This window comes from Cryptomeria japonica, chromosome 5 (genome assembly GCF_030272615.1).
Source record: "Cryptomeria japonica chromosome 5, Sugi_1.0, whole genome shotgun sequence".
Classification (NCBI taxonomy): domain Eukaryota; kingdom Viridiplantae; phylum Streptophyta; class Pinopsida; order Cupressales; family Cupressaceae; genus Cryptomeria; species Cryptomeria japonica.
This window is the reverse complement of record NC_081409.1, coordinates 28,273,296-28,288,863: the sequence shown is the minus strand read 5'-3', so window position 1 is coordinate 28,288,863 and position 15,568 is coordinate 28,273,296. Positions and strand designations below refer to the sequence as shown.

Here is a 15,568-nt window from a genome sequence, read left to right as displayed (position 1 = left end):
AAACTTGCAATCTGCTCTTAAAACCCTGAATAATTTGTTGATAATCTCTCCCAACAAGAATGATATAACTCCATGTGCCAAAGAAGGACGATTCACAACCAATTATAAATGTTCTCCAACAATAAACTTCAAACCCTTGTAGAAAAATTCACCAATTTGCACAAATGAAAGAACTGAAGTATTCTTTCCCACAACTGCAATAATTCAGGTGTTATTTCACACCTTCAAAATTACTATCAATAGGAAGTTTTCGTTTCCTATGATCAAAGAAGAAAATTGCGAAAGCCCTAGGCTCCACAATAAAAATCAATCAAAATACTATTCATCAACTGGATACTGAGAATGAACTCTTGCCTTTCCTTTTATTCTTTCCTTAAGAGAGCTCAAACACCTTCCTGGCCAATGTGGGATAAAAGATTTATTCCCACATTAAATTATTCACTTAACGCACTTTATTATATTAAAGTGACTTTATTATTATAAAGTTACTTTAGAACTTTATAATAATATTAAAATATTAAATAAATCACTTAAGTCACTTAAACTTTAATATCTCTTGATGTACTTGTCTGATTGCTAAACCGTCTGAGCCAGGAGTCGACTCTCCTTGTTCTCCATGTGATTGGATGCCTGTCTAAAAATAGAAACCCTGAATAGTGACTTACTATGAATAGTAAGTATGTGGAACTGAGTCTAGAAATAGCTGCAAAGGCCCAATCAAGGTTGACACTGCCAATAAGCTCTGCTCAGGTGTCTTTCTATTAATAGGAACCCTGACTCTCCCAAAATAGTAACTTACTATAAATAGTAAGTGTGCCAATCTGAGTCAAAAAACCTGTGCAAAGGCCAAAACCTGAATCCAGCTGAAGAGTAATGTCTCTAATCACCAAGTAACTGCCACACGAGGCCCTCTATCAATAATTATTAGCCTACAAGGGTCAAATGATAGGCTAATTCTTACAAACTCTGATGCTCGCAAAATGGGGACATTACAAAATATATGTATATGGGTTTATTATGAATGTCATATCTAGCTGTATCCATATTGGGGGTCTTCAAAAATGGCCTATCCGTATCCAATACCGTATCTGTATTCATGTCTATGCAACTTTGAATAATAATATTTCTGACTTTGTACAATGTTAAATGGGTTGCGTTAACTTAATAACTTGAAATGGTCCTCATGAATCAAATTAACTATGTTGGCAGAGTACCAGCCATTGCTCATAGTTGAAGCCACTTGGGTTAGTAAACACAGTTGGGACACCGATCTAATGTTTCCCTTTTTATTGGATTTATTTCTCTAAACATTCAATATTTAAGTGAGGTTCCCTTCAAGGGGATTTTATCTTCAATATTTCAGTCCAATTTTTGAAGTTTCTTCTTTCTTTTCGCACATCATAATTGATGTGGACAAGATTGGGGGGTCTTATCAAACTGTCTAACTTTGCAGCCTTAACCTGTCATTCAATCCACTATATGAAAACAATATCTGATACATATCTTTATTGGAACTCTGATTTCTACATTCATATAACAAAATGCCTCAAGAACAATCACATACATTGAGGATTTCAATAAGAAACAAAACTCTGAATTTTTACAATGTTTTTAAGCACATCCTGCCTGCAAGTCTTCAAACCTTCTTGGCTTTGCTCATCTTTCCAAACCTGATTTTTTTTCATCTTACAGCTTTCATGGCTGCCTTGAACACCTGCAAGACACGTGCAAAATACTCTCCTGGGATTCTGGCTATCCAGTGGTTTCCCACCTTTATTGATTTAAAAAATTCTATAGCTTAAGGGATCTTTTACCCCATAAGCCTTTTACTTATTCCATCCTAATAACCCCAAACCTTAAAGCGCATAACATCTTAATATTATTTTCTCTAGATTTGCTGCCATGCACTTGTTAGGAACAACACTTGTCAACTATGCAATATATTGACGCACTTGCTTATCTTGTTCTTTAGTTTCTATATTAATGGCATATTAAACTATTTGTTTCTCTGTTAATGTATACTTGGTTCTATATAATTATCAGTTAGGTATTAAATTGGAATTGCTCACATGAGGTAAGCTATTTGTATTTTCACAAGCGATGTCGAGGGTTTGTCATTGGGAAGAAAATGTTAGATTGACTTTGAATTGTTTTTCATGGATGGATGTAGTGGGCGTTGAATGTGTTGAGAAAGCCAGTAGTGACCATTGAATGGTTGTATCAGTGTTGGCGTGAACATCGCCTTGTTCCACATGAGCCATATCGAATGCTTCCTTTTTCTGGATTGACAATATGTGCAACTGGAATCCCTCCAGGTATTTGCAATCATTTTATTGCTTCTGGCATTTTGTGAAAGAGAAATTGAATGAAGTAGTTGCAGTTTAAAAAATTGATATAATTACTAGTACATACTTATTGTTCTTATTTTCTTTTGCAGATGAAAGGAAAAAAATTGAGGGACTTATAATACAATATGGAGGTCAATATTCTGCAGACTTGACAAAGAAGTGCTCTCACTTACTTTGTAATATATCCTTTTTAAATTTGATCTAAAAACAGTTTTTAGATGTTCAAGTTTAGATTATCTTTCTAGTCTGATTTCATTTTATATATTCAAATTGTGTTTGGTGTAACCTCCAATATACTTGGTCCAAATTTCTGCCATATTTGCTTTACAATTGTTTTAAAGATGTCATTTTCAATTTCACTTGTATTTAAAATACATTATAAGAAGTATTTGTTTCAAATTGTGTTTGGTGTAACCTCCGATATACTTAGTGTTTTTGGTCCAAATTTCTGTGATTTTTGCTTTACAATTGTATTAAAGTTGTCATTTTCAATTTTTCTTGTATTTAAAATACATTATAAGAAAGTGTTTGTTTTCTAGGATTAGCATGCAATTAAAGTGTACTCAATTATAAATGGGCTAATAAGCTCAACAATGCCTTTGGTCCACCTATGGCTACAAAAAAATGTTGGGCAGCTAAACCTGTCATAAAGACCCTTCTTTGATAGCCATTGCTACCCTTCTGGATGAATGGTTAATTCATCTCGTGACAACACATATCACATCATAATATGCTCACCTTAGTAGATAAAGCCTTTTGCCTTGGAGTAGAAGGATTTAGGGTCTGTGCACTAGAGCATTGCTCCTAAGTTTCTTATAGATGGAAGTTTTGATCATCTTTCTAAGTGTGTGTTTTTTTTTTCGCAATACTTCTTGTTTGGAAAACCCTCCACATCTTTGGAAATGAGTGTCATCATAAAGAGGTAACACTAGCCATACAAGCATAGAACCTATGGCCAGTAATGCGTAGATAAGGGTAAAGATCAATTCAATGTCCTATAAGCTAAGTCCATTTAAAGCTCAGTGTGAGGTGTGCTGTAATTGAGTGACAAAAATTATGAAGATTGAAAGTAATAAGGAGTAATCTGGTTATCTGGTTGGTTGCATGTAATCTGTTCAATATCATTTTATGTAGCGCAGGCTCAGCATGTCTATTGATACTTCTATACTGAGGTGTCTAGTTTTTCTTTTATTACGAATGTTGCTGGAATTTGTTCTATTTGAATAGCATGATGTACAACAAACGCGAAAAACCTTTGTTTATGCACAACTTAACTTTTATATACATAGCAGAAGGAGCAAAATATAAGGTTGCTAGAAGGTGGGGCCATGTAAAAATTCTAAACCAAAAGTGGGTTCCCCAATCTATTTCTGCCAAAGGTAGTTTTGAATAATGTTGTTTTTCTTTTGCTGTTCTTTTGTATAACATGTCAGCCTGAAAGTGGGCTTGATTTGTGCTTGTAAGATTTGCTTATTTTGTGGTTTCTTTTTTCTGTAAGGATCTTTGTCAAGCTAACCAAATGTTTATCATTATCTTTGATGATATGCTATTCACAGCATGTCTTGATGAAGAGTTATATCCAGTGATATCTGGAGGAGTGGCTTCAACTCTTCCTTTTGATAGCCTTTCAAGGAAGCCTTATCAAGAAGAGAAAGATGTTCTATCTCTACATGTGCCAGCTACTGCACAAAGCTCTCTGTCCCAACCTTTATCTTCAACTCCTTCTAATACAACAGCATTAGCAAAAGAAAAGTCAGAGACAGTGAATTTATCAGCTGAAAATATATCAGAAAATACGGGATGCATTGATGGTGGTTCTCAAAATGAAGAGAATGACCTCTACCTGGAGAGCTGTAGGATCATGCTTGTAGGATTTGAGCATGTTGAAATGCGGAAGCTAGTTCGGATGGTTTGGAGTGGAGGTGGTTCTAGATACATGTCATTTAATGAGAAACTGACACATATAATAGTTGGAAGACCATCAGAGATGTAAGCAAATTACTTTCTGTTTATTTCAATTTGAAACCAAACTTGCATAGTCTTAAGATGCTTGATATTTATTCAAATGCAAATTTATAAGGTAATTGGTACATTTTTAGTTTCAATTGCAGCGAGGAGTTGAAGTTTGTGTTTTCTAAGCATTGTCTGTTGATAATGGACAGTGAAATGAAGGAGATAAGAAAACTCACAATGTGGGGTGTTGTCAATGCGGTCAAACCTCTATGGCTCGAGGATTGCACTCGAAGTAGACGAGAAGTTGATGTTAGTGAAAAGCACATTTTTTCTGAAAAGACTTCCTTTCATGGTATATTGTAAGATTAACAAAATTATATTTTCATTTTAATTAGTTAAACTTTTGACATGAATTTATTTTATGAAATTTTTTCTCCATTATATTAGGTTATCAGTTCTGTTTCTTCATAGAAAGCATAATGCTTGAGGATAGCAGCATCTTTTCTTGCCTAGAAGATATACTTTTCCAATTATTAACTTAATTAATTTTTGAATCAGGCATCGAATCTCATAAAAGGCCAAAATCGGTTGTTTCTAATTTGAGTTCTCAAGAGCAGAATTGTATAGCTTCCTTGGACAACTCAAAATCTGGATCTGTTTTTATCGAGAAGATAATTCCACTTGAAAATCAATCATGGGAAGCCTGCAATAATGAGTCTCTAAATACAAAGGCTTCTTTGGAATCAAATTTGAATTCTGAAGATGCCTCTGGGCAGAAATCTGTTTTACAAGAGAAGATGAATGAGATGAATTATCCAAACCAATCGGAATTTGGTTGCGCCTCAGTTCAACATACAAATAGTTCTGTATCAAAAACATCTAATGTCTTTAAAGGATGCAGATTTGGCTTTTCAAAGAGTTTTCCAGAGAACTTGGTAAGAATGCAACATTATTAATTGCAAATATTAAATCTTTATGTGTGCAGCACTGTTCTGCATTTGTAGCTGTTTAGTTTCTAAATTTCTAGAGGAGATGTATTCCAAAAATTGCAAACTGGTGTGCTCTAGCAGTATCTCGAGGCTCACCTCATTTTCTAGTTTTGATTTTGATAAAAGAACAATTGAATTGGCTTTTTCTGGGATACATCAGGCTTTTGGGAGAATGGTTTCTAGCTACTTATATTGTTATCTGAATGTGTTGTATTTGTGAACAGAAAAATGAGATTGTTGCGTGGGTCCATCAAGGAGGAGGATTCCTTGTGGATGATGCCATGAATAAGAAAGTTGATTATATTATTGAGCGCCATGGATCAAGGGTTGATACTGTCAGCTACAGTCCTCATGCTACATTTGTTTCAAGTCATTGGATAAGATATTGCTTGGAGGTATGCCATTATAGCTTATTATTAAGTGGTAATTTAACACTGCATAAATCGTTTAGAATCTAGATAACTTATTCATATGGACATTGCTCACAATAAAAGTCACCTTCCTCTTTTTTGCTAGCCTTTCTTGCAGTTGATTTCAAGGCATTTGCAGGTTTATTATCAGACTCTTATTTAATTGCCATGATCCTCATTTGCAATATTAAATGGCTTCTCCTTACAGTATTTATTGCAATTGCATCAAGTGATGAAGCAAATAACCAATTTACTGTCATAAATGCATGTTAATAGACAAAAAAATGAGTCATAAGTGGACAAACATAAATTATCTAGATAAGAGAAGACTGTGGGTTGACTTTCCCAATATTAACAAAATTGCTAATGACAATTTTATGCCAAAACCTGTAATTGACGATGTGTTTATAAAAAGTTATTGCTTTATTTTAAAATAGAACCTAGAGTATTTAGCACTATTACATGTTATATGAAACATCATGCTATTTTAATATTTTCTCTAGACATCATTGGCTGGCCTTAGATGCTTGTTTGGGTTCCGATTTGTGGGTTGCTGAAATTTTTCACCCTGATTTGGAATGGCAGGGTGTGACCATAATCTATACATACAGTCATAATTTGCACAAAATATACAAAATTAAGTACAGAACACAGCCAATAAAAAAAAAGTTTATAAAGATAAATCAAAATTGTTTATATTAATGATAAGTTGTCCAGTTAGTAGTCACTCTTTTAGGATTAATGTTGTAATGTCCCCATTTTAGCAGACATGGTTTTTTGGGGTGATTAGCCTATCATTATGACCCTCGTAGGCTAATGAGTATGGATAGAGCGTCTTCCGAGGCTTGTATCATCTCCAGAGACCAGTGTGTTTCGATCTGGCTTTCATTTGGTATCATTTGGACTTCATTTGCTATACTTACTATTTATAGTAAGTTTGAAATGTTAGAGATGGCCCCTTCTATTTTTAGTAAAGGGGTATGATCATATGTAGCTTCATCATGTTAGCTCCCAGTTGAGACGACGTTCAAAAATGTTGAGTATTAATGGAGATATTAATGTTTATTTAGTTTAAATAAACATTAATGTTTTGAGCTTATATTATTAAGTTATAATATAATTTATAATATAATTTTATATTATAACTTAAGGAAGGGTCCAAGTATCATTAAAGGGGACCATTTAATTAATTAATTGTGGCTCTTTTACGAAGGTGAAATATTAAATGACAGTCAAAATATTGTATCATTAAATGTCATTTAATATCATTAATTGATTTAATGCCTTATTGGAGAAAATCGAACCTTCATGGGAAATATATATAAGGCTTTTGAAAAGAGGGAAAAAAAGAAAAAAAGATATTTGATCATTGTGATTTTGAACTCTGAGAAGGGTTTACAGCTTTGCCATTGGAGAACGTAGTTCTTCTATGTGATCATCATTTGAGCCAGTGAAATACCTGGTGAATTTGATAATTCTGAGAGAATCTCATACAGAGGTTCTGATTGTGCTGCAACGGTATTTATTTCAGTATTCATTGAATTCACAAAATAAGGGAGAGATAAGGTGCAGCTGTGAATGGTTATTTGCTACAGTGCACGTGAACAGTGATGCATGAACAGTACCCATGAATAGTACCCATGAACAGTGACGCGCTACAGTACCCCGTGAATAGTGATGCGCTACAGTGCTGCCGTGAATAGTAAAATGCTTCAATTCCGGTTGAAGGCAAAGAAGAATCAAATAAAAATCAGGTTCCATGTTGTTGCTGCCATTATTTTTATTATTAAAAAAATAATGTATTTTCCCATCCTCTTGAGAAACAAAGATACATTACAGCAGTAGTTCAGTTGTTTCAAAATTTTCAGATTATTGTAATTAGTTTCAGTTTTAGATTATTTGTTTTCAATAAACCCTCAAAATACAAAAAAACAATATATCTATTCAAAACACCCAAAACTAATTCAGACAGGGCATTCAGTAGTAGAGCTGTATTGAAGCAAAGAACCAGTAGGGTTCTTACAAATGTTTGTGGGTGTGATTGATTGTATTGCTCCTTCGCACTTTGTTTTCCACTTTTATGCTATTGGAATTAAAAAAACGTGTTTTTTTAATAATGGGTATGACTTGGTGGTGGGTATGACCTGGTTTCATCTAGCATACACAAAGAAACGGGACTCGGACTCGGCTCGGACTCGGCAAGGCTGACTCGGACTCGGGACTCGGTGTTAGACTCGGCTGGACTCGGGAAAGTGAAAAACTCAAGAAATTTAGAGATTTTTAAAGATTTAAAACTTGTTTCAGACACCCTTTATTGAATACACCTTAAAGACACAAAAACATCATTAAACTCAGCTCATTTGATTACATACACAAGTATACATCAATTACATAAGCATAAACGCAAATTGTAGCTGAAGAAAATAACAAACATAGATATATAAATATTGTCAAATGTATACAATATTACAAAACTCATGGAATAAAAAATCCATGTCATCATATGATCATCATCAAATGTTTCATACAAATACCAAAAGTAAATAGTAAATACTAAATACAAGCCTATGGCTCAGAGGGCCATGCACCCTCTCGCCCTAGCCCCCTGCGAAGGCGTTTAAAGTAGGTCCTAGATGATTTAGCAGCCATAGTCGCTCCCCGTGACACCATGCCATGCTCACCAACATCAGGAACAACTGTGTCATGCTCACCAACATCAAGAACAACTGTGTCACTCTGAGTCTCAGTATTTCCTGTCTCTGCTCATGCTCTCTGCTCCTCCTTTGCCATGGCTACAGCCTCAGCCTCTATATCTACCTGGTCGATCCAGTCAATGTCATCATCACTAAATATAGCTATAGGAGTCCCAGGAGCTGTCTGATTCTCATTGGCCCACTCTGCTTCAAGATCAACCTCATCTAGAATGATAGTGGACATGTCAACTATTGCATTCTTTCTCATTCTCAGGCGGAGGTTGTAGTGAACAAAGACGAGATCATTCATCTTCTCCACAGATAATCTATTGCGCCTCTTGGAGTGTATGTGTTCAAACATACTCCAATTGCGCTCACAACCTGATGCGCTGCATGGTTGGCTCAAGATGCGAATGGCCAACTTCTGAATATTTGGTGTCTCTGGGCCAAAAAAGTTCCACCAATGATCTGAGTTTGAAATGAGAAAAATAAATAAAATCAGTCTCACTCATGAACTCATTTAACAAGTTACAATATAGTATTGAATAAAACTAAAATTAAGCCTTACAATTTATTTTCACCTGGCATCATAGTTGTCCTACCGTCTTTGGCGACAGGACGAGAGAAGGTCTCCCCTTGTGCATCTGAGAACAACTGTAGCTCTCAAAAAAGGTCTATCTGAGAAGTACCAGCAGGTCCCATCTTCTCCATGATTGCATATAGCCCATTAAGGACCTCCACATCAGCCTTGAAAGAAGGGATAAAACGGAATGCCAGATTTAGATAATAGGCTGCCGCATGGATGGGCCTATGAAGCTGATGATGCCATCTCCTATCAATGATCTCCCAAATGGGACCATACTTGCTCTCATCTCCTCCATAGACGAATCTGATGGCCTCCTTCGCCCTATCCATGCCGTCATATATATAGCCCATTGCGGGCTTATCTCCATCCGCAACTCGCAACAAAACCACCAAGGGCTTAACAAACTGCAAAATTGAAAATATTGTGTAATTCAGAAAAATGAGAAAATAAGAGAATACATATAATAAGTTATAAAACATGAAGTTAATTGTAGAATTTATAAAAAAATTACTTTCACTATCTCATCACAAGGGACCCAAAAGCCTTGCTCATCAAAAATGCAGTCTGCCATATCTTTCCCTGCAGGGGTGGTAGCATAGGATGAGGAAGACCACTCCTCACCAACAATCATACGTCTCAAGGCAGACTTAGACCTAAGCATGGACTGCAATGTGAGGAAGTTTGTGGCAAATCTTGTGATTCCTGGACGAGCTAACTCCTTCTGCTCTGTGTATTGTCTCATAAGAGCCAACACCCATGAATGATTATATACAAATTTGCAGACATTTCTTGCCCTTTCTACACATCTCTTGACCCATGGGATTTTTCCAATATCCTCCAACATGAGGTCAATGCAATGAGCACCACATGGAGTCCAAACTATAGATGGGTGCCTCTCCATCAATAGTCTACTTGCAGCAACATAATTTGTTGCATTGTAAATTGTAAATAATGGAGGTACAAACTACAAGATAGTAATTAATTTGCAAAAAAAATTAGTTTGTAATCAAAAGTTTACCCGCAACAACATAATTTGCTGCATTGTCGGTCACCACCTGTACCAGGTTCTCCTCACCCACATCTTCAATCACCTCGTCTATCTGCTCACATAGGTAGGTGGCATTCTTGCAATGGGCGGAGGCATCAATGGACTTGATGAAAACGATGCCCCTTGAAATAAAAAAATAAAGCTAGGTCAATGATCATTCAATAAATCATTAGATAAAAAATAAAAAATTAAAGACTATATGAAACTAAAATTAATCAATCACCTTCGGAAGAAACAAGAAAATTAAGGAGAGTTCTATTTCTCCTATCCGTCCAACCATCAGTCATGATGGTGCAACCTTTAGTGCTCCATATCTGGCGTTGTTAATCTAAATCCTTCTTCACATCGTCCACCATTTGAGACAAAATGGGTCCCCTCAAATCACTCTCACTAGGGGCTTTGAACCCCGCCCCGCATATGGTAATGGCATCAACCATTTGTTGCCAATAAGGAGACCTGTTGCAAAGAAACTCAATGAGATAAGTTAAGCATAAAAATTCAATGAGATAAGTTAAGTATAAAAATTAAAACAATCAAAGTTATCAAACATAAAAGTTAGTAAAACATTCACCTGGCTACAAAGAATGGAATACAACTGTAGCTCCAAAACCTACCAACTGCCATTTTAGCAGCATCATGGACCTCCTTGTTCCAACCCATGCCCTCACCCAGGAGTAGTGCGAGGCACAAAGAAGGAAAATCCAACCTAGATTTACGAATCCTAGGTCCAATGGTAACACTCCCACTACAACTACTAGTGCTAGGAGCATGAGAAGTGGCGGTGGCACTGCCACTTATAGAAGCAGAAGTAGAAACGGAAGCACCAGCAGTAGCAAACTGAGTGGGACGATATGGAGGTAAGGAAGAAGGGCCTCCAACACAACCTAACTGTGTCCCTCTTCCTAAAACTGTCTCTCTCCCAATGGCCGCTCGATCCTCCTTTTATTTATTTTTCCTTCAATCTCCTCAACCTTTACATAACATTCACATACGGCCTCAGGGACTGCTTTTAGGCATGGTTCGGCATCATGTCCACGCACACCATCAATATGGTATTTCAGCCTATATATACCTCCATGGAATATTGTTTTGCAAAACATACATTTTGTTTGCCCTGGAAAATCCTCTTGATATTTCCAAGCAGGGTCCTTTCCAATGGGGGGTCTAGAAGCTGAAGTAGACATTTTAGGATAGTTTTGTGAAACTTGAAGTTGAGGCAAATAATAAAGTGAAGTTTGCTGCAATAAAACATTACAAATGCAAAATAAAATTAATACATATTACATACATTAAAAAAAACTAAAGTAGGGTTTGTCAAACCCTATTTAAAAAAAAAAGAAATTTACAAACCCTACATAGTACAACACTACAACTACATACTACATGCTACATACAAACATACAAAAGATTTTGAAAGAAAATGAATAGAAAATGCAATTTTTGCATACAAGAAACAAACTAATCTTCAAAAAAACAATCGTACCTCTTACAACAAGCTTGAAACGAGCTGCAAAGTCTTCCTATCCAACTCTTGAAGCACCAAATCGAAACACAATGCAGCTCCAATGTGACAAATTGAAGAAAACTTGAGCTTCCTCCTTGCCGGTTTTTCTTCTATGCACCCTTGTTTTTCTTCCCAACTCACTTTACTCCTCCTTTTTTTGCAAGTGAATGAAATGAAAGCCACTTTTAGGGATAGAAGATAATTATAAAAAAAAAACGGACTTAAAAAACATTGCAAAATAATTTTTTTTTGTGTTTTTTGTTTGGCTTGACGCCGGCCGAGTCTGGGGCTCAGGACTCGCCGAGTTTGGCGAGTTTGGGCCAAACTCGCCAACTCGGCGAGTCTGGCGAGTTTAGTTGCCAAACTCAGACGAGTTCGAGTCTGAGCCCTTGGGACTCGCCGGGCCTGACTCGTACTCGGACTCGCCGAGTTTGGGCGAGTCCCGTTTCTATGAGCATACAACATTGGCCTGTGGGTCTGTTGTGCGAATCGCACACCCATCCCTGTCATGGACAAGGACCCCCCAGTTTGTGCCTTTTCGTCCTTGCGGAAGAGGAAGGGGATATGAAGGGTCAAGTGCTGCTAAAACCAAATTCGGCCTCTAGGGCCATATTGCGAACCTAAAACTTCCCAAATCTCGCAAAGTCGCCTAAATGTGAAGAAAGAGTTAAAGCCTGCAATGACGTTGAAATGCCAATTTTCGCCAAGGGATACAAAGGAGATAAAGAATGCAAAGTGTCAAAAAACTAACAAAACTCTTTGAAATCCTGAAATTCGCACTAAGGGGGGAAATTACATGAGTTTCTAAAAATTGGCAAAATGGGTGAAATCCCCGAAATTTGCCACTATTGGATAAAATACAAGAGGTAAAACTTGACAAACTCCTCCCATTCACCAGAAATCGCACAATGAGGGACAAGTGATAGTTGAAAAGTTTTTAAAATTTGCAAAACCCCCTCAAAATGCCGAAAATCGCATTTTAGAGGGTAAAAGTGGGAAAGGGACCGAAGTTTGCAAAAGTGCCCAAAATCCCGAAATTCACCATAAAGGGGTGAAAATGTAAAGTTTTTGAAACTTTCAAAAGTGCCCAAAATCCCAAAATTCACCATAAAGGGGTGAAAATGTGAAAGTTTTTTAAACTTTCAAAAGTGCCCAAAATCCTGAAATTTTAAAAACCTTGCAATTGCTCTCAAACCCCTCGAAAATGTGAAAATAAAATAGTAAGGCGTTAACTTAAAGTTTGTGGAAGTGCCATTTAGGCCGAATTTCGAAAACGTCTAAGTATGAACTTTTTAAAAAACTTTTCGAATGCCCCTCTTGCCCGAAATTGCTAGGAACAACTAAATTTGCGGAAGGAGTAAAAGTGTTAAAACTTGGGAAATTTTCAAATGACCCTCCAGGCGTTAAATTTAATGTTTGTCAAATTAATTTTAATTTTTCAAATTAATTTATTAAAATGGGATTAATAGTTTGTAGGTCGCAGGACGCGATCGCAGAGAACTAGGCGAAGGCCTGAAAATGCAAATCGAAGAGGGATCGCAACCAAGGCCAAGTGCTGGAAGCTGGAGGAGAAAAGATGCAGTGCAAGATCAAAGCGATGAAGCATTGGGAAGCATGCCACTCGGGCAACAAGTTAAAGTTCACCATCAAAGACCGAAGAACACTCCCAATGCAACAATCATGCATTCTCAGGAAAAGTACACAGCTGGATTTAACTCCAGAAGTTCAGTTTTTTAAAAATTGAAACTGTTTTATTATAAAACTGCCTGTGGGTCCCGTGCAAGATATTTTTGTGTACAGTTATGTCCAATTGCCAAATTAACCGAATTAAAGCCAAATAGTGGCAGGTAGTTGGAATTGTGGTTGGTTGGATAACTGAGAATTGATTGGGCATGGGTTAAGGCTGCCAGCTTTTGGATGGCAGGCAGCAGCCCTTGGATGCAGTCAATCCTAGCCTCTGATTCAATATTGTAAAAACTATAAAAGGCAGAGGCCTTTCTTTTGTAATGAGTTAGATGGTTAGATAGTTATACAGTTAGAGAGAATTTTGTAGTTAGAATTTTGTAGTTGGATTTTAGAGTTAGAATAGGTTAGATTTTAAGCAGTAGCATAGAGATGTTGTAGAAATTGTTGTAATAGGCAGCTGAAATCAATATATAAACATTGATTTGGTGTTTATTGTCTTGTTTTCATCCTGTTTGCATGGTTTCTTTCAGCATTTTAGATAGATCTTTCTGTTTTGGGTGTGCAGGTATTTGATAGATTCAGGCTCATACCATTGAGGATATACTGATTGTGTATCCTTTTGTATGGTTAACCTGAGCCTTTAATTGTGCTTAGTTCAATTGCGGGTGTTCGTCTGAGCTGCGCCAGAATTGGATGCTTAGCCATGCGTCTCCAGTCTGAAAATCTTCCAAGTCCCTTTGAAGATTGCACCGTTCCTGCAAGGTTGTGAGCTATTCTGGCCAAGCAGGGATTGGTTATGTTGAATCCGTCTACCTGCATACCAATCTTGTTAGTTTTAGGTCTCCTAAACCCTTTCCTTTTGCTCTTTATTATGTAATTCGAGAATCGCAGCAGGCCAGCTTGTTGCAAATCGTAAGTCCCCTTGTGCTCCCAGCAAATCACATCGACCACTGAGTAATCCTGCAGTCAAGACCTGACAATCAAAACCTTGAGGTCATCCCCTTTGATCAAACGCAAAAACAGCATTAGGGATTTCCTTATCTCAAGAGAGGATAGGATACTCAACGAGTATATTCTATTCTGCGTTGGCCGGATGGAGTTTGCAGCAATGCGACTTTAGACACGTCAACAGGGTCCCGACTCCAATATCTTTGAGACATACCCAGAGTGGACCCACAGGCCAGGGGCTTAACCGGGCTGTATTCAGTATAAACCCATTCTGGGTATGGTCTGGGTACAGGTCAGTCTCAGTAGCAAAGTGGCCAATGAATAAATCTGAGTGAATGAAGTAAAACTATTTTTTACATGTCTGTTGAAAATTGCTATCAAGTACCTGGTTAACATAATTTTGGCTGATTGTTGGGGTATGCTTGGTAAGATCCTATATGGATAACTGATGAATAAGCACGCTGCACCACTATAACAACCTCATGTTTGTTTAACAGAATAATGCTCTATATATTAATCTATAATGTATGGTTGCCGGAAATGAACATCTTTGCACCTAGAATCCATTTTATTAGATTGTATCTTTGCTTTCTTGAGTTCTATGGAAATTTTAAATATCTACTACTCATCCGATGTTTGCCTTGCAAGATATTTTCTCTAGGTGTATCTCAAATATTTAGCTTTGGCATCCTATGAACTTGTTTGTCCATTTGTCCATCATCAGAACTATAGAGTCAGACGATTACAAAATAAGAAAATAAGACTGAGTGTGAAAATAAGCTTCTAATTCATCCATATAGGCTCTTTTATTGAAAAATAAATAAAATAATATTAAATCAAATTAAAACTTAAATCAATAATAAAATCTTAAAATAATCCCCAAGGTTAAATCATGTAATCCTCAACATTTTAAATAAATATAAGACATATTAAACATTTAATTACTAAATTGTCACAATAATATTGTAATGTCCCCTTTTGGGATTTGCTGTAATTTAGTCCCGAGACAATCATTCCAACTTAATATGAGAACTGTAATACATTAATAAATATTATTTTATCAAACTTGAATATATTTGATATTTCATTATAATATTCGACTTAAAGTTTTAAGGCTAGTTTGGAAAAGTAGTACTTATCTTGATAGATTCTTTGATTTGAGATATATGTTTCTATACTGTAAACATCCCTTTAGACCATCTGATTGATATCTCACAATTAGTGGAGAATGCGTAAAAACACAAATAATTTTTCCAAACAAAATCTTCAACCTTCAACATGTTGTTGACTCCTCTTAGACCATTGTTGACCTTTTGGTAATGCTGATTATTCAAATAATCTGCAAGGCATAAGTGGGGCTAAAATAAAAAACACAACCCATATTCAAAAGGCTTCCCAGTGGG

General features: G+C 36.4%; 1 protein-coding gene across 1 annotated transcript in view; it reads left to right on the top strand.

Annotated features, from left to right (window-relative positions):
* Window positions 1–15,568, top strand: part of LOC131033660 (uncharacterized) — a 122,118-nt gene that overhangs the window by 47,617 nt on the left and 58,933 nt on the right. Inside the window, exons 6-12 of the mRNA XM_059221044.1 lie at window positions 2,171–2,315; window positions 2,438–2,529; window positions 3,634–3,727; window positions 3,905–4,337; window positions 4,511–4,653; window positions 4,860–5,236; window positions 5,515–5,685. Coding sequence (XP_059077027.1) covers window positions 2,171–2,315; window positions 2,438–2,529; window positions 3,634–3,727; window positions 3,905–4,337; window positions 4,511–4,653; window positions 4,860–5,236; window positions 5,515–5,685 — 1,455 coding nt within the window. The remainder of the gene's footprint in view (window positions 1–2,170; window positions 2,316–2,437; window positions 2,530–3,633; window positions 3,728–3,904; window positions 4,338–4,510; window positions 4,654–4,859; window positions 5,237–5,514; window positions 5,686–15,568) is intronic.